This window comes from Oncorhynchus masou, chromosome 13 (genome assembly GCF_036934945.1).
Source record: "Oncorhynchus masou masou isolate Uvic2021 chromosome 13, UVic_Omas_1.1, whole genome shotgun sequence".
Taxonomy (NCBI): Eukaryota; Metazoa; Chordata; class Actinopteri; order Salmoniformes; family Salmonidae; genus Oncorhynchus; species Oncorhynchus masou.
In genome coordinates this window covers 5,650,460-5,669,126 of record NC_088224.1, presented here as the reverse complement: position 1 = coordinate 5,669,126, position 18,667 = coordinate 5,650,460, and the positions used below count along the sequence as shown (strand labels likewise).

Here is an 18,667-nt window from a genome sequence, read left to right as displayed (position 1 = left end):
ACTGAAATACAGGTAGAGATGCAGTAGTTCCAGAGTTAATGATCCAAGGTCAGTTTTGCATTTCACCTCCTGATGGTTGTGATGACTGACAGTGTTAGAATAAAACCAAAACAATGCTTAAACATGCTCTCTCTCTCTATCTGCCTCTCGTCTGCAGGTATGTTTTGATGTGAGAGAGGATGCCAACCCCAGTCCCGTCATCACCACCTCACCCGCTCTTAACATAACCTTCGGGCTGACTGGGAGCCCAAGGCTGGTTAGGAAACACAACTGGAGACACTATGTAACTGTGATGAACTGAGAGAATATTAGGATAGCACTGTGATTCATTAATCAAATGCTGCCTTCCCTGCTTCTCTGTTCTTACCACTTCCCCTTTGTCTTTTACAACTCTCTCCCCACCTCTTTCTTCCTCTATTTTTATAATGCACAACAGACGTGCATTGAAGTAAAGATTGAACTTTACAATTATAATATGTATAATGTATGTATTTATTTATAACACCTAATAATGATAATGAGCATCTTTCAATTAAGCGTTTCACATTCTCTACTGGTTGAAATTAAGTCTCTCATTTGATGAAATACTACACCTATCCTGTGTTTATCAAATCAATACAGATTAAGGCAATTAGACAAAGAGATGAACCGGTTTTAGAGTATTTACATGAAGCATAGGAAGTGTAGTGTACTGTTTTTTTAAATTCTATTTCTGTATACAGTTGAAGTCAGAAGTTTACATACGCTTATGTTGGAGTTATTAATGTACACTACTCTGTTATAAACACACGTATTACTATTTAGTTACATATTAGTGAATGGACACTACTCTGTTAAACACACATGTTACTTTTTAGTTACATGGTAATGAATGGACACTTAAGGTATTACCCTATTTTTATTTTATTTCAAAAAACAAGAGCATTTTCATAATTTTATTTAGTGGAGGAGATAAGACAATGTTTAAATAAATAGTGTTCAATCAATTTTATTAGTGGAGTGCCTTTGTTACAACTATGAAACAGAAAGCATATGTGTTGGAACATGGTAACAGCTTATTTTTTATAACTACCCCAAAATACCAAGATGCATGGTCAAGTGGTTAAAAGATAAAAACATCAGCAGCCTCAACATCATAAGTGCCACGTGGCCTTGATAAATAGTGAAACTCAGCACAAAAGCAATAAAGGCATTCTAATGAATATAAGTGTAGATATGACAGCAGATTAAAATAGTAAATGATTGTCAGCTCGTGCTTGTGTGTATCTTCACTCAATGGCATCAGTTGGATTTCATTTAGCTGTTATCCCTTGTCCTAACAGTTGACACAATTTTTGTAACTTTCACTTGCTTGACACACTTTGACATACCTTTGCTTGGTTATAGTGAGTAATAGACTTCTTTTTATTGTGTTCCTGTCATCTTGTCATTCTTCAGCACCTTTGTGGAGTATAATGGCTGTTCAGGTGCTTTATTTTGCACAGAGGGAGGAGGCACACGTCTAACTTTGTTCATTGTGCCGGCCACAAGGAACTTGTTCTCCAATGACAGTGAAGAAGATGTCCATGGTGACATTACTCCCCTTGCCTCATCCCCACATTCTTTAACACTCGCTCACCTGCTGCCTGATGTGTATTGAAAGCCGTTCAGCATGTACAATTACTCACGCTCTCACTGTGTAGCCTACTCCAAGTAGGCCAGAGTAGGCTGATGAGACTGCTTTGATTCGGTGGATGGGTATACACTGTAGGGTCAAAATGACTGCTTTAGCAGTTCTAGTGTTAAGGAGCAAAGGGTTCTACAAGTTGAGCTTAATCAGACTGCATTGGGACAAGGCAGTCTAAGACACATTTTAATAAGACAGTCTTCTACTCCAATGCACTCTGTTCATGCCCAAATCCTGCTGACTAAACCACACGTAGGACCCATGGCCAAAGAGTCTATAAGGGTAAGAGTTCTATGGCACTCCAGGTTTATAGCACACAGGGAGACACTCAAACACGTTCCTCAGGCTGTAGCAACCGATAATCTCCTTAAAGGTTTTCCTCATCTCCTGACTCCTGAAGGCGTAGATCAGAGGGTCGATCACAGAGTTACACATGATGAGGATGAGGTACATGTTGAAGTGAGACATGAAGCATACACAGTACAGGTTCCTGGGGCAGGAGATCATCAGGATAAGGTGGAGGAAGAAGGGTGCCCAGCAGACGATGAAGATGCCCAGGAGGATTGTGAGAGTGATGGCTCCCTTCATGCTGGCCCTCTGGTGGATGGAGTTGTACCCTGGCAGAGCCGCGATGCGCTTGACGTGGGAGCGAGCCAGCATGAACATGTGGCTGTACAGTGAGGCCATGAGCACTAGCATGGTGAAGAACATGGACACCAAGCAAATGATAACAGGGGTGGTGTCGGAGTACATGATAAAGACGATGCCGCAGCCCGTGCAGAAGGTCCAGATGGCTCCGATGATGAGAGCGGCCCGTCTATGGGTCATGATGCTGTGGTAACGCAGAGCGTAGAAGATGGTCACATACCGGTCCACAGCGATGGCCAGGAGAGAACACATAGACGCCACCACTGATATACAGATCATGGAGTCAAAGACGTTGTCCATCTGACGAATAAAATGGTCGTCCACAATGAGCTGCCGGTTGGTCAGCAGGTAGATGATGATGGTCTCCCAGGCGTTGGAAACGCTGACCAGCATGTCGGCCACAGCCAGGGAACACACAAAGAAGTACATGGGGGAGTGGAGGTTCTTGTTCTTGATGATGGCGCAGATGACCAGGATGTTCTCCAACAAACTGATAATACCCAGGATGAGGAAGACCTCTGTGGCGATGTTGAGCTGCTCACAGGCCTTGGGTTTGGTGAGGAAATTAGGGGCCACAGTGGTGTTGGGGTTGTAGTACAGCTCGCTGGAGTTGGCGAACAGAGCCCACATCGGCAGAGACATGGTCGTCATTTCCTCCGTAGGGTTCATCTTTATAACTTTGAGTTTACCTTCAGCTCTCTCTCTTTTCAACTCACTGGCACGTTGTCAGGAGCATCCTGTTCCTATGGGGAATTAAGAGGAAGAGGATTTAGTATGAGGGACAGGAATTAACTTTAATAGATACTATACAGTGAGCTCAAAGTTTTTGGACAGTGACACATTAGTTGTTGTTTTGGCTTTGAACCCCATATTGGATGAACCATTTAGAAATTACAGGACTTTTTGAACATAGTTCCCCCCCATTTTAGGGGCCAAAAGAATTGGGACAAATTAACTTATATGTGTATTAAAGTAGTAAAAAGTTAAAGATGCACTACGTAGAAATCGCTCCGCCATTTCCTGTTTGCTAAAATTCTAATAGTTCACCTAATTTCCGTTGATGTGAAGAAATAAACAAGTTTAGTGTAGAGAATCATTGTACCATCTAAACCGCTGTGAAATATGTTTTCCATGACCACAAATATTGTATTTTCTGCTGAAAGTAAAAGAAGCAAAAACCAAACTTAAAAACGGGAAGCATAGAAATAGTGCACATAGAAGGGATATACCCCTTCTTAGACTGGCTTTCAGTGACACACATACAATATGTAGGCACATCTCCACTAATGAATGTAACTGTGTTCTCACATAGCTCTTCTCTGTGCTTCTCTGTACACTAGTTGGTGTAAATGAAAATCCATGTATGTATTTGTGGTGATCAAACCTTCACAGTAGTCACATGTACAGGGTTGCAGTTGTGATTGTCCATGTGATACGGCAACTGCACCACCCGCAACCGCAGTGCTCTCCAGAGGGGGGTGTGGTCTTCCCAACGCATCACCGGGGGCACACTGCCTGCCCTCCAGGACAAATGCAGCACCCGATGTCACAGGAAGGCCAAAAAGATCAAGGACATAAACCACCCGAGCCACGGCCTGTTCACCACGCTATCATCCAGAAGGCAATGGTATCCTGGAGGGCAGGCAGTGAGCACCCAGTGGTGTGTTTGGTAGGGCGTACCACCCTCTTTAGCGCCATGTGGTCCATCGGCGGTGGAGTGGTTGTACCAGGCTGTGATGCTTCCTGACAGTATGCTCTAGAGATGGTGCTCCGGTAGAACACTGAGGGCCCTCAGGGACAGGCCAAATTTATTCAGCCTCCTGAGGTTACTGAGAGTTGCTGTTGTGCCTTCTTCACCACGGGGTCTGTGCGGTTTGACCGTTTCAGCTTCTCTGAGATGTGTACGCCGAGGAATGTGAAGTTATTGACCTTCTCCGTGACGGCCTCGTTAACGAGGATACAGGAGTGTCCAGCCATGTTCCTTCTGAAGTCCACAATCAGCTTCTTTGTTTTGCTAAGGTTGAGGGAGAGGTTGTTCAGGCAACTTTGTCAGGCTATTGATGGGACTTTTGACAGATCCTGAAAAGGCACTTGGAGTTTTCCAAATGGCACTGAAAGGATTCTCAGACCATGAGAAACAAGATTCTCTGGTCTGATGAAACCAAGATTGAACTCTTTGGCCTGAATGCCAAGCGTCACGTCTGGAGGAAACCTGGCACCATCCCTACGGTAAAGCATGGGAGTAGCAGCATCATAATGTGGAAAAGTTTTTCAGCGGCAGGGACTGGGAGACTAGTCAGGATCGAGGGAAAGATGAATGGATCAAAGTGCAGGGACATCCTTGATGAAAACCTGCTCCAGAGCGCTCAGGACCTCAGACTTGGGTGAAGGTTCACCTTCCAATAGCTCAACAACCCTAAGCACACAGCCAAGACAAAGCAATAGTGACTTTGTGACAAGTGTCTAAAAGTCCTTGAGTGTCCCAGCCAGAGCCAGGACTTGAACCCAATCGAACATCTCTGGAGAGACGTGAAAATATCTGCGCAGTGATGCTCTCTATCCAACCTGACAGAGCTTGAGGGAAACTCACCAAATACAGGTGTTTATTTTAAATGTTAAATGTTTTATTTGTCACATGAGCCAAATACAAGAGGTCTAGACCTTACTTGAAATGCTTACGTACAAGCCATTAACCAACAATGTTGTTCAAGAAATAGAGTTAAGAAAATATTTACATAATAAACTAAAGTTAAAAAAATATACTGTACATAATAGTAACAATGCTATATTTCAGGGGACACCGGTACTGAGTCAAAGTGCGGGGGTACACGTTAGTCAAGGTAATTTGTAAAGTGACTATGCATTTTCTTTGTATCTATTTCAAATATATGTTTTTATATATTTTTTATTTCAATTTCCATCTACAGACTGAACATACTCTCCTGCAACCAGCCTTACCAATGTGGTACGGATCTGCTATTTTTTACACTTTAGAACCGGAACCCCCATCAGCAGCTAGCCAGCTAACTAGCTGCTAGCTAGTAGTCAGTTAGCCACAGCTAAGGGTCATCACCGTTAACTCGGACATCAGCCAGCCTCAGCCCGGTCAATTCCTGCCAGCCTGCACAGCGCAATATCAACCCAGAGCTTATCGAACTGCTTTTCCTCTACCTCACCTCCGGATTCCTACCGCAAGCTCTGAACCTTTACACCGGATCATCGCAGCTAGCTAGTTGCTATCCGAGTGGCTACTCCTGGCTAATGTCTCTGTCCCAAAGAAAGCACCAGTTAGCCTGGAGCTAGGCTTCAAGCTTGGCCCATCTCCCGGCTAGCTGAAGAGGTCCATCAGCCAATTCTTGGGCTACAATATCTATTTTGCCAATTGACCTGGACCCTTTTACTGCCGACACGGAGCCCCACCGATCCATCACGATCTGCCGACGTAACCGTCCGAGGGGGTTTCAACAGGCTCTTCCGTTGCGACGTCCCCCAAAGGCCCATCTACTAGCCTGCTCTCCCTGGCCTGCTAGCCATCTGAATCACCATGTCACCAGCTCACCGGACCCTATGATCACTCGGCTACACATGCTTCTCCATAAAGTCAATATGCCTCGTCTATTGCTGTTTTGGGTAGTGACTATTGTCTTATTTCACTGTAGAGCCTCCAGCCCTGCTCAATGTGTCTTAGGGTTAGGGTTAGCCCTTTTGTTCCACCCCCCACACATGGGGTGAACTCACCTGTCTTAAATGATGCCTCTAGAGACAAAACATGTCATTGTCACTCAATGCCTATGTTTACCTCCACTGTATTCACATCCTACAATACCCTTGTCTGTACATTATGCCTTGAAACTATTCTTCCGTGCCCAGAAATCTGCTCCTTTTACTCTCTGTTCCGAACTCACTAGACAACCAGTTCTTATAGCCTTTAGCCACACCCTTATCCTACTCCTCCTCTGTTCCTCTAGTGATGTAGAGGTTAACCCAGGCCCTGCAGCCCCTAGCTCCACTCCCATTCCCCAGGAACTCTCATTTGTTGACTTCTGGAACCGTAAAAGCCTTGGTTTCATGCTTGTTAACATCAGAATCCTCCTCCCTAAGTTTGTTTTATTTACTTCTTTAACACACTCCACCATCTCGGATGTCCTAGCCGTGTCTGAATCCTGGCTTAGGAAGGCCACCAAAAATCATGAAATTTCCATCCCTAACTATAACATTTTCCGACAAGATAGAACTGCCAAAGGGGGAGGAGTTGCAATCTACTTCAGAGATAGCCAGCAGAGTTCTGTCATACTATCCAGGTCTGTGCCCAAACAATTTGAGCTTCTACTAAGTCTCTCATCATTGCCACTTGTTATAGACGCCTTCAGCCCCCAGCTGTGCCCAAGACACCACATGTGAATTAATTGCCCTACATTTATCTTCAGAGTTCGCACTATTAGGTGACCAAAACTGGGACAAGCTTAACACCCCAGCCGTCCTACAATCTAAACTTGATGCCCTCAATCTCATACAAATTATCAAGGAGCCTACCAGGTACAACCCTAAATCCATAATCATGGCCACCCTCTTAGATATCATCCTTACCAACATGTCCTCTAAATACACCTGTCTTCAACCAGGATCTCAGCGATCATTGCCTCATTGCCTGTGTGCGTAATGGGTCCGCGGTCAAACCATCCCTCATCACTGTCAAATGCTCCCTAAAACACTTCAGTGAGCAGGCCTTTCTATTCGACCTGGCCCAGGTATCCTGGAAGGATATTGACCTCATCCTGTCAGTAGAGGATGCCTGGTTGCTCTTTAAAAGTGCTTAACTCACCTTCTTAAATAAGCATGCCCCATTCACAAAATGTAGAACTAAGAACAGATATAGCCCTTACTTCAACCCAGACTCGATTGCCCTTGCAAGCAAAAAAGCATCCCGTGGCGTTCTGCATTAGCATCGAATAGCCCCCATGATATGCAACTTTTCAGGGAGGTCAGGAACCAATAGTCAGTTAAAAAAGCAAAGGCTAGATTTTCAAACAGAAGTTTGCATCCTGTAGCACTAATTCCAAAAGGTTTTGGGACACTGTAAAGTCCATGGAGAGTGAGAGAATCTCCTCCCAGCTGCCCACTGCACTGAGGATAGGAAACATTGTCACCACCGATAAATCTACAGTAATCGATCATTTCCATAAGAATTATTCTATGGCTGGCCATGCTTTACACCTGGCTACCCCTACCCCAGTCAACATGTCAGCAACCCCTGCAGCAACTTGCCCAAGCCCTCCCACTTCTCCTTCATCCAAATCCAGACAGCTGATGTTCTGAAAGAGCTGCAAAATCTGGATCCCTACAAATCAGCAGGACTAGACAATCTGGACGCTCTCTTTCTAAAATTATGAGATCCCCAAACATTGGAAAGCTGCCGCAGTCATCCCCCTCTTCAAAGGGAGAGACACTCTAGACTCAAACTTTTACAGACTTATATATGTAGCTATCCTACCCTGCCTTTCTAAGTCTTCGAAAGCCAAGTTAACAAACAGATCACCAACCATTTCAAATCCCACCATACCTTCTCCACTATGCAATCCGGTATCTGAGCTGATCATGGGTGCATTTCAGCCACACTCAAGGTCCTAAACGTCTGCATCAACCTGGCCAAGGCTTTCGACTCCGTCAATCACCGCATTCTTATTGGCAGACTCAATAGCCTTAGCTTCACAAATGACTACCTCGCCTGGTTCACCAACTACTTGTGTCAAATTGAAGGGTCTATTGTCCAGACCTCTGGCAGTCTCTATGGTGGTGCCACAGGGTCCAATTTTCAGGCCGACTCTCTTCTCTGTATATATCAATGATGTCGCTCTTGCTGCTGGTGATTCTCTGATCCACCTCTACACAGATGACACCATTCTGTATACATCTGGCCATTCTTTGGACACTGTGATAACAAACCTCCAAATGAGATTTTATGTCATACAACACTCCTTTCGAGGCGATGCCACAGGGTTCAATTCTCGGGCCAACTCTTTTCTCTGTATATATCAATGTTGTTGCTCTTGCTGCTAGTGATTCACTGATCCACTTCTACGCAGACGACACCATTCTGTAAACATCTGGCCATTCTTTGGACACTGTGATAACAAACCTTCAAACGAGATTTTATGCCATACAACACTCCTTTTGAGGCCTGCAACTGCTTTTCAATGCAAGTAAAACTAAGTGCATGCTCTTCAACCGATTGCTGCCCCCACCCTCCCGCCTGACTAGCATCACTACTCTGGACGGTTCTGACTTAGAATATGTGGACAACTATAAATACCTACAGTGGGGAGAACAAGTATTGGATACACTGGTGGTTTTGCAGGTTTTCCTACTTACAAAGCATGTAGAGGTCTGTAATTTTTATCATAGGTACATTTCAACTGTGAAAACAAAAATCCAGAAAATCACATTGTATGATTTTTAAGTAATTAATTTTCATTTTAATGCATGCCATTGGTATTTGATCACCTACCAACCAGTAAGAATTCCAGCTCTCACTGACCTGTTAGTTTTTCTTTAAGTGACAGGTGAAATATTGAATTTTATAAGCGAGACAAACTATAAAATGCTGTGCAGAGAGAGAGTTGTAATTTCTGTCCCAAGAATGTCTATCAATCTATCGATAAGACAAAACACTCTGGTGCTGGTGCTGGATGAATCAGACCACATAATTAAGCCAATTGGTGGAAATGACTAGAGGGAAATAGCAGCAAATTGTCTGAGGTAGAAACAGACTTCCTACAGAAAAATCCTTTCTAGTGAGTTTTTCCTAGCCACCGTGCTTCTACACCTGCATTGCTTGCTGTTTGGGGTTTTAGGCTGGGTTTCTGTACAGCACTTTGAGATATCAGCTGATGTACGAAGGGCTATATAAATACATTTGATTTGATTTGATTCAATTTGATTCACCTTTAGGTTCGTGGTTGGCTTTAAAATTCACCTCACATGGCATTTGATGGAGAGAAAAAAAACGACACCACACCGGACAGATTCATTGGTAATGTCCCTGCATCCGCCTCAGAGTAAGATAACAGTTTAAGGCATGATTTTAGGACTGGTAGGGAGAGAGAGACTACGTGGATGAACAAACCAGGAGAGAGAGAGAATGCATGGATGAACAAATAAGGAGGGGGAGAGAGAGAGAGAGAGAGAGAGAGAATACATTGATGAACAAACCAGGAAGAGAGAGGTGTTTGCAGGGTTTACTAGAGAAAGGAATAAACCGGCATGTTCCTCTTGGACACCTGGAGATAAATACAACATGCTGGGACAGGGACTGGACATGTGCTCGTTTTCCCCCAACCAGCAAAGCCAGGACATCACATGAGAGCTAGAAGCTTCATTAATCGTCAAAGGATGTCTTCTTTTAAAGAGATCCCTGCTGCTCAGCCCTACCCAGTCCTCTCTTGGTCCATAATCAGTAATATTTATGAGTATGATTTAGGTTCATTTTAGCTGTTTAGTTATAAGATAAGACTAGTGTACATGACCCTAGATCAGCACTCCTATTCTGAGATCATTTCTAAATACTGTGTGGCGTACAGCAGGTCAGCCACCAGGGGGAGACCCGTTGAGGCCTGGTGACAGACGGAGTATACATTACAAAGGGATGGCTCCATCTGCTGGACGTGCCAGGTCTTGACGGGCTCTCCTGGCCAGGACTAATTGGGGCTGATTGGGGATTAGTGAGTAATCAAGGGCTGATTGCTCACCAGCTGTACAACTCCCATCATGCTGCCAGTAGGGCAGCACATAAGGGAGAGACTGAGGGAGGAAAGGACTCCCATATAGTTGGGGACGGTACCAGAGGTAATAGGAGAGAGTTCAGGTTTTGATCCCCACAGGATACAGTAAGACATGGAGCCCAGTAGACGGTATCTCGGAGAGGGTCTCCTGGGTGTGACGACCCTCCCACTCCGTCTGCTGTATTCTGTTTGTTCTTGTTTCATTATTAGGATGCCGGTGGGCGGAGTTGGGGAGGGTCGTCAGCTACATGGGAAACACCTGGGCCAGGTGTGTCCCAGGATAAATAGACCTCTTCCACATTCATGGAGGAGACTCTCTCCATGCAGACACCATTGTAGATTCTAGGTTCTTGGTGGCCTTTTGTTTGTTTGCATTGGCACCTTTCAATACCCTGCATTATCACATTCATGCATGCAAAACACTCACTTACACTACTGATTACTGATTACACACACCATTGTATATTTTCCTTAGCTGCTTTAGTTAATAAATATATATTTTGTTACTCCTTATCTCCACGTTGTCTCCCTTTGTTACGGGCTTTGAGCCGGTTCGTGACAAGTGGGGGCTCGTCCGGGATCTTTTGAACTATTGGTTTGGGAGGCCGTGGAGGTACGTGTTTGGTTTGCATATTTTGTTTGCGTGTGATAGGCCCAGTATTGGTTGCCTTTGTTGTTTTGTTTGTGTGCTGTGTTGGAGAGAGTATAATGGTTAGTTTCCAGGCCCTGCCTAGCCTGAACTCTTGTTCTACTTTCTGTTGGGACGTCAGTCTGAGGTGAGTAATCGGCTGTGTACCTCAGTGGGAGATTTGGGTAGGGTAGTGGAACTTGCTACCCGGAGCTATAGCCTTTTTCCCCTGATAGGTTTAGCGACGTGTTTCATTTTTTGGAATATGTTGGGCATGGTTAATATTTGTTATTTTTGTGTGGTGTCTGTGGACTGAGCAGTTGTCTCAGGGGCACATCCGTGGCTTGGTGGAATTTGCCAGCATGCTGGGGAGTTTTTCCTTGCCAGCGGGCTACAGTACGTAAATTCCCACCGCAAATCTGCACGAAGACTAGGGTTGAGTTATTGTAGGTTTTGGGGAAGCTCCATATCTCATCTCTCTTCTGTGGTGCTCAGGGTGATTGTCAATTCTCGGGTTGTGGTCTGGTGTGCTCAGCAGAAGGGAAGAGCGTCATGGCGTCTTATGTAGATGAGTTCATTCGCTCTCCATCGGAGGGATTGTTAGATTTAGGTACTAAAGAACAGCTGTTGAAGGTCGCGGAACACTACAAGGTTGAGATTATTGATAAACGTCTAAAAAATTCTATTAGGTTGATATTGAAGGCCAATCTGATGGAGAGTGGTATTCTTGAAGTTACCACTGGGCCAGCCTCTGCTGAGGATTTGTCGTCTCCCAGTAATGTTACAATGGCCATTCCATCGGTTAGTCCTAGTAGCCTTCTTTTTGAACAGCAGAAAGAACTGCTTCTGTTACAGCTGGAGCATGGTCGCGAGAAGAGAGAGCATGATCGGCAGCATGATCGTGAGAAGCTAGAGCATGATCGTATAAAATATGAAAAGGAATTGGCATTTAAACAAGATATGGAGCGTGCAAAAATCAAGTTGCAACAAGAACGTATAGAGTTGGTTAGGGAAGGAAAGATCTCAGGGGAGAGTTTGTTTTGGGAAGGTGACCCAGATTTACCTAGGGGTAGTTCCGTTCTTGGTCGTGCCCCAGAGACATTTGATATTGTTGGGAACTTACGGTTATTGCCTCTGTCTCTGGGTCCCTTTCATTAAACTTTCTTTTCGTTGTTTGAGCGGGTTGCTGACGCTAGGAGTTGGCCTGATTCTGACCGCACTTTAATGTTGCAGTGTGTGCTGACTGGTAAAGCGCAGGAAGCATATTCAGCTCTTAGTGTACATGACAGTGCCAGTTATGATAAAGTTAAAACGGCTGTGTTACAGATTTATGAATTGGTCCCTGAGGCTTACCGCCAACGATTTAGGACTTTAAAAAGGGATGATAAGCAGACTCATGTTGAGTTTGTGCGACTATTATCTTTACAGTTTAAATCGCTGGTGTTCGGCCTCTGCAGTTGTGACTTTCCAAGGGTTGTGTGATCTGATTATGTTAGAGCAATTTAAGGACACAATTCCTGATCGTATTGCCACGTATATTAACGAACAGAAAGTTAAGAATGTTGCTGAAGCTGCGGTTTTGGCGGACGAGTATGTGTTGACTCACAAAAGTGTCTTTGCAGAGCCCCGTATTCGGAAAGAGTGGGGGCGTTCGGATAGATTTGGGCTTCGCTCACCGAGATACTTTGGTTCACGGGCAGAGTTCTATTCAACTCGGGTTGAGCCTGACTCCCATGGTAAAGCTGACTTTGGGCAGGAGTGTCACTACTGTCAAGGTTCAGGTCATTGGAAAAACAAATGTCCACTTCTCAGGTCAAAGGGTGCTTATGCTAAATCTAAGCCTACCGCATTAGCTGCACCTGTTCCACATCAGTTCACCCATGACTCATTTCCTCAGGCCCAGGAGAATGTGAAAGTCCATATTGATCCAGACTATTTACCTTTCATTACGGAAGGTTTTGTGTCTGTTAGGAAGTAAAGACCTAGTGTCAGTGAAGATCCTGAGAGACACAGGAGCCTCTGAATCATTTGTGTTGGAGTCTGTGTTACCCTTTTCTGCTGAGACTGATTCAGGGAATAGTGTTCTAATTAGGGGAATAGGTTTGAACACTGTCAGTTCCATTGCATAAACTGATATTGGATTGTGGGCTGGTGAAGGGTGAAGTTGTTATGGGGGTGCGTCCTTCGTTGCCTATTGAGGGTATCGACGTTATCCTTGGGAATAACTTGGCTGGTGAGCGTGTATGGCCTGTCGTGTTTCCATCTCTAGTGGTTTCCACTAAGCCGTCATTTGTTGGGATTCCTGATGCGAGTGTACAGAGTTTCCCAGAGGTGTTCTCTGCGTGTGCAGTGACACGTTCTATGGGTCGTGGCGAACTGGTCACTGCTCCGACTAATGATAATACAAAGTATGTCACTGTTTTCCCTGTTATCCCGTTATCTGTAACCCGCTCAGATCTAATCAATGCACAACGGAATGACCCCACATTAGAAGAGTTGCATGACCAAATTGTGCCTGTGGAACAGTTGGGAGATGTCGCCCATGGCTATTTTCTCCAAGAGGATGTCCTGATGCGAAAGTGGGTGTCTCATGATAGTTGTTTTCTAGGGGAGGCAATTAGTCAGGTTGTTGTACCAGTTAAGCTTTGTGAGTTGGTGTTGGAAACTTCCCACAGCGACGTTGCTGGACATATGGGGGTGAGGAAAACCTACAATTGCATATTAATTAAGACATTTCTTTTGGCCTAGATTAAAGAGGGATGTTTCTGATTTTATCAAAACTTGTCACACCTGTCAATTAACTGGTAAGCCTAATCAAGCTATTAAACCAGTTCCATTGTTTCCTATTCCTGTACTTAGCCAACCTTTTGAGTATCTGATTATTGACTGTGTGGGTCCTCTGCCTCGTTCTAAAAAGGGTAGCAGTTACCTGTTCACTGTGATGTGTCAGACCACTAGGTTTCCTGCTGCCTATCCTCTTCGATCTATCACGACTAAATCTGTGTTAAAAGCTTTAACTCAGTTTCTCTCATTGTTTGGAATCCCTAAGGTCATTCAGAGTGATCAAGGCTCTAATTTCACCTCTAATCTGTTTAGTCAGGTTCTTCAACAGCTCCATATTAAACACAATTTGTCTAGCGCCTATCACGCGCAAAGTCAAGGAGCACTGGAACGTTTCCATCAAACACTTAAGTCTTTGTTGAGAGCTTATTGTACTGAGATGGATAAGGATTGGGAGGAGGGGTTGCCTTGGTTACTGTTAGCTGCTAGGGAAGTTTCACAGGAGAGCACAGGTTTCAGTCCAAATGACCTTGTGTTTGGACATAGGGTGCATGGACTTTTATCTGTTCTCCAGGATGACTGGAAGTCTCCTGAGCCTCCTCAGTCCCTATTATCGTATGTGTGTGATATCCGGCGACGGCTGTACGCCGCTGGTGAAATGGCTAAAGAGAAGTTATCATCTTCACAGGAGAGGATGAAGGGCATATTTGATCGCCGAACTGAGCCTCGTCACTTTAGTCCAGGTGACCAGGTTCTTGCTCTGCTGCCAATTGTTGGTTCTCCTTTGCAAGCCAAGTTTCAAGGTCCATATACAGTGGTGCGCCAGTACACTGAGCAAAATTATCTAGTTGCCACTCCAGAACGGAGGAAAGCACACCAGCTGTGCCATGTAAATCTGTTAAAACCCTATTATGCACGTTCCTCTGAGACTGAACAGTGGGATTCTACAGAGGACGGTAAACCTGTTCTTTTGGCTGATACCGTTGTTTCCTTGGGTTCTTGTCGTGCTAGATCTGGGCATGAGGAGGAAGATGTTCCTGGTCCTGACGATTGTATATTGCAGGGTAGATTAAAAAATTCAGAAACACTGGATATTTTAGACAGTCTTCTCACTCACCTACCTGATGATGGGCGTGAAGAGATGGTTGGTCTGATTCAGAGATTTCCAGGTTTTATTTTCTGATACACCTACACGTACAAACTTAATAGAACATGATATTGACATTGGAGGTGCTGACCCCATTCGTCAGCGGTTCTATAGAGTTTCTTCAGAGAAACTACGTTGTCTGGATGCTGAGGTCAAGTACATGCTGGAGAGTAAGATAGCAGAGCCTTCTTTCTCCAGTTGGGCTTCTCCCTGTATCTTGGTCAGTAAACCGGATGGAACAAACCGATTTTGTACGGACTACCGTAAGGTAAATAGTGTCACAAAGCCAGATTCATTTCCTCTTCCTCGAATGGAGGACTCTGTTGATCAAGTCGGTGCAGCTAAGTTTGTGAGCAAATTTGACCTGTTAAAAGGCTATTGGCAGGTGCCACTGACGAGTAGGGCACGTGAAATCTCTGCCTTTATTACACCCTTTGGTCTGTACTCGTATTCGGTTATGAGTTTCAGTTTGCGCAATGCACCTGCCACTTTTCAGCGACATATGAACAGGGTTGTCGCCGGTCTGACCGGGTGCGCTGTGTATTTGGATGATGTAGTGATATATGCAGATACTTGGGAAGAACATCTGTCCCGTATTCAAGCCTTGTTCGAACGTCTGGCTGCGGGTCGCCTCACAATCAATCTGGCTAAATGTGAGTTTGCTCAGGCGACCGTTACATACCTTGGAAAAGTGGTTGGGCAGGGTGAAGTGCGTCCTGTTCGGGCTAAAGTGGTGGCTATTGATGCTTTTCCACCAACAACTACTAAAAAGGAACTAATGCGTTTCTTGGTCATGATTGGTTATTACCGTAGTTTTTGTAGTAACTTCTCCACTGTGGTCGCTCCCTTGACAGATCTGCTGAAAGCTAAGGATGTTTATGTGTGGTCTACTCGTTGTCAACACGCTTTTGAAGATGTAAAGAGGTTGCTTACCTCAACTCCGGTGCTGGCTGCTCCTCGCATGGATTTGTCATTTACCTTGCAGGTGGATGCTAGTCATGTGGGGGCAGGTGCAGTTTTGCTGCAAGCAGATGTGTCTGGGATTGAGAGGCCTGTTAGTTTCTTTTCTAAAAAGTTTAACGATTATCAGTTGAACTATTCGGTTATTGAAAAGGAAGCGCTAGCACTCATTTGGGCGCTACAACACTTCGAAGTGTGTCGGGTCGGGGGTAGTACCTATTGTGGTCTACACCGACCATAACCCCCTCACTTTTTTGAGGTCCATGATGTGTCCAAACCAGAGGATAATGCGATGGTGTTTATTTTTACAATCATTCCATCTCGATGTGCACCACATCCGGAGAACTCAAAACGTGATTGCTGATGCTCTCTCTCGTGCGCCCTGTTCCTGAATGTTTACGTGACTGACAATTGTTACGTATTGTCATGTTCTCTCTGTCCTGTCTGCTCCCGCCTGTCTTGTTTTCTTCTTTCCTCTTAAATGTTGCTTCCTGTGTGAAGGTTGCTGAGGTCTGTGGAGGAGGTTGGCTAGGGCAAATTGTAAGGGTGAACACATAGACCCTCATCAATTTGTGGCGCAGAAGCTGTGAAATTTGGAACTTAGAGGCTGGTATTTTCTTCCGGGGTCCTTGTTGGTCCCCGGTTTTATGGGGGGGAATGTGACGACCCTCCCACTCCGTCTGCTGTATTCTGTTTGTTCTTGTTTCCTTATTAGGATCCCGGTGGGCGGAGTTGGGGAGGGTCATCAGCTACATGGGAAACACCTGGGCCAGGTGTGTCCCAGGATAAATAGACCTCTTCCACATTCATGGAGGAGACACTCTCCATGCAGACACCATTGTAGATTGTGTTGTGGTTCTTGGTGGCCTTTTTGTTTGTTTGCGTTGGCACCTTTCAATACCCTGCATTATCACATTCATGCATGCAAAACACTCACTTACACTACTGATTACTGATTACACACACCATTGTATATTTTCCTTAGTTGCTTTAGTTAATAAATATATATTTTGTTACTCCTTATCTCCACGTTGTCTCCCTTTGTTACGGGCTTTGAGCCGGTTCATGACATGGGGGAGACCTATTCTTTTATTTTGGACTATTATTTCAATAAACACTTTTAAAACTGAGCTAATCCTACTCTGTCCATGTCTGATCTGTGTAAACGTTTTGACCCAACCCCCTGGTATGCCACAAGTGGTGGAGAATGTGAGCACTCTTATAACGTGGTCAGATCAGGGTTGATATTTACGCAGCATCAGCATGGACAAGTCGATAGCTCAGTTCATCCGGGCCCAACAAGTCCAACAGGCGGTTCAGGAACGAATGTTGGAGGAACAGCGGCTACAAAACATTCTCCTTATTGAGGAAATCAGGAAGCTACAAGGAGGAGTGTCTACTAAATCACATCCAAATCAGCTTTTAATCGGGCTAACAAGAGATGACGACATCAAAACCTACCTCTGTATGTTTGAAAGGACAGCACTACGGGAAGGATGGCCAAGGCAGAAGTGGGCCAGTCTGCAGGCCTCGTTCCACTCTGGGAATGCTCAAAAGGCAATTGGGACCTGAACGACGAACAGGCGGCTAACTCCGATCACCAGGGGATGGCTCCTCACCGACGTATCCACCCCCTCTATCCTAGACAAAGTGGTCCTGGATCGCTTCCTACGGGCACTACCCCAAGACATGCGCACCCCAGACCTTGGAGGGCCTCCTGAAAGCAGTGGAGACGCATCAGAACACTCAGGCTCTGCTGAGCGGGAGCCGGGCCGAGCCGGCGACCTGTTCGAGGAGCCGGAAGGACAGCCCCACTGCTGTGTACCCCAAAACGACATTCGGCAGGGCCTAAGGACCGCAAACTCGTGGAGAGATGCCTGGGGTAGGGCCGACCCACCAGCGACAACCCCAGGTAGATGGAGAACAAAGGAGGTGTTTTGAGTGTGGCGCCCAGGGGCGCCCAGGGGCACATTGCCTGGAATTGCACGGCTAGAGAGGAGTCGATGCCATCAGCAAGCTCGGGAGTCTAGGTGGGTCACGCAGTGAACTACGTCACCTCCTGTTGGGCACACCATGAATCAACTGCACCCATGGTCCCGGTGAAGGTTGACGGACACAACACGAAAGCTCTATTAGACTCCGGAAGTATGGTTACCCTCATAACCACGAGTCTGCTGAATCAGGATACCGAACGTAGTAGGGAGATGTCCATTTCCTGTGTTCAAGGGGACACAAAGCAGTATCCAACCGTATAGGCCAACATCGTGATGCCACAAGGGAACTGCCAGATTATGGTGGGTGCAGTACTAGAGTTGCCGGTACCTCTCCTAGTGGGACGAGATTGTCCGCTGTTCACAGCCTTGTGGGGGCATGAGCTGAGGAAGAAGGTACGAGCCAGCCGAAGATGAGAGCGAGGACGACCCATCGCCTGTGCGGCCCGGAAGCAAACGGTTGATCAGCCTGTATCTATGGGTCTGGAGTCGGAGGGGGTGCGGGAACACGACCACCCCTGGGGAACCACGGGAGGAAGAGCCCAGCCTCCCCCTCCTTGATTTCGAGGGGCCAACTGAGGGGACAATTCGGGACTGCTCAGTGGGAGGATCCTAACTTGAATGCCGCCGCAGCCCAAGTGATAGCGGTGGATGGACAGCTACTTCCGGGGGTGAGTGACTGGCGATTCCCCCATTTCCAAATCAAGAATAACCTTTTGTATCAGGTGTCGCACCAACAGGGGGAATTTCGAGAGGTATTGTTGCTGCCCCGACGGTACGTGGGAACCGTTCTTCAGCTGGCCCACACCCACCTGTTGGGGGCGCACCTGGGAATGGAGAACACCCGGGAACAGATCGCCGCCCGGTTCCACTGGCCCGGGATGAGGAGGGCCATGGAAGAATACTGTTGCAGCTGCCCGGAGTGTCAAATGACTGCCCCAAACGCACAATTTGGTCCCCCTACGATCATCGGGGTGCCCTTTGAACACATCGCCATGGTACACCGGTACATCCGGGTAATAGCGGACTATGCCACCCAGTATCCCGAGGCCATTCCTCTTCGGGCGG

At 45.9% G+C, this 18,667-nt stretch overlaps 1 protein-coding gene across 1 annotated transcript in view; it reads right to left on the bottom strand.

Moving 5' to 3' along the window:
* Window positions 1–921: 921 nt before the first annotated feature.
* Window positions 922–18,667, bottom strand: part of LOC135551674 (melanocortin receptor 5-like) — a 29,926-nt gene continuing 12,180 nt past the window's right edge. The window contains exon 2 of the mRNA XM_064982852.1: window positions 922–3,057. Coding sequence (XP_064838924.1) covers window positions 1,958–2,983 — 1,026 coding nt within the window. The 5' untranslated portion in view covers window positions 2,984–3,057 and the 3' untranslated portion in view covers window positions 922–1,957. The remainder of the gene's footprint in view (window positions 3,058–18,667) is intronic.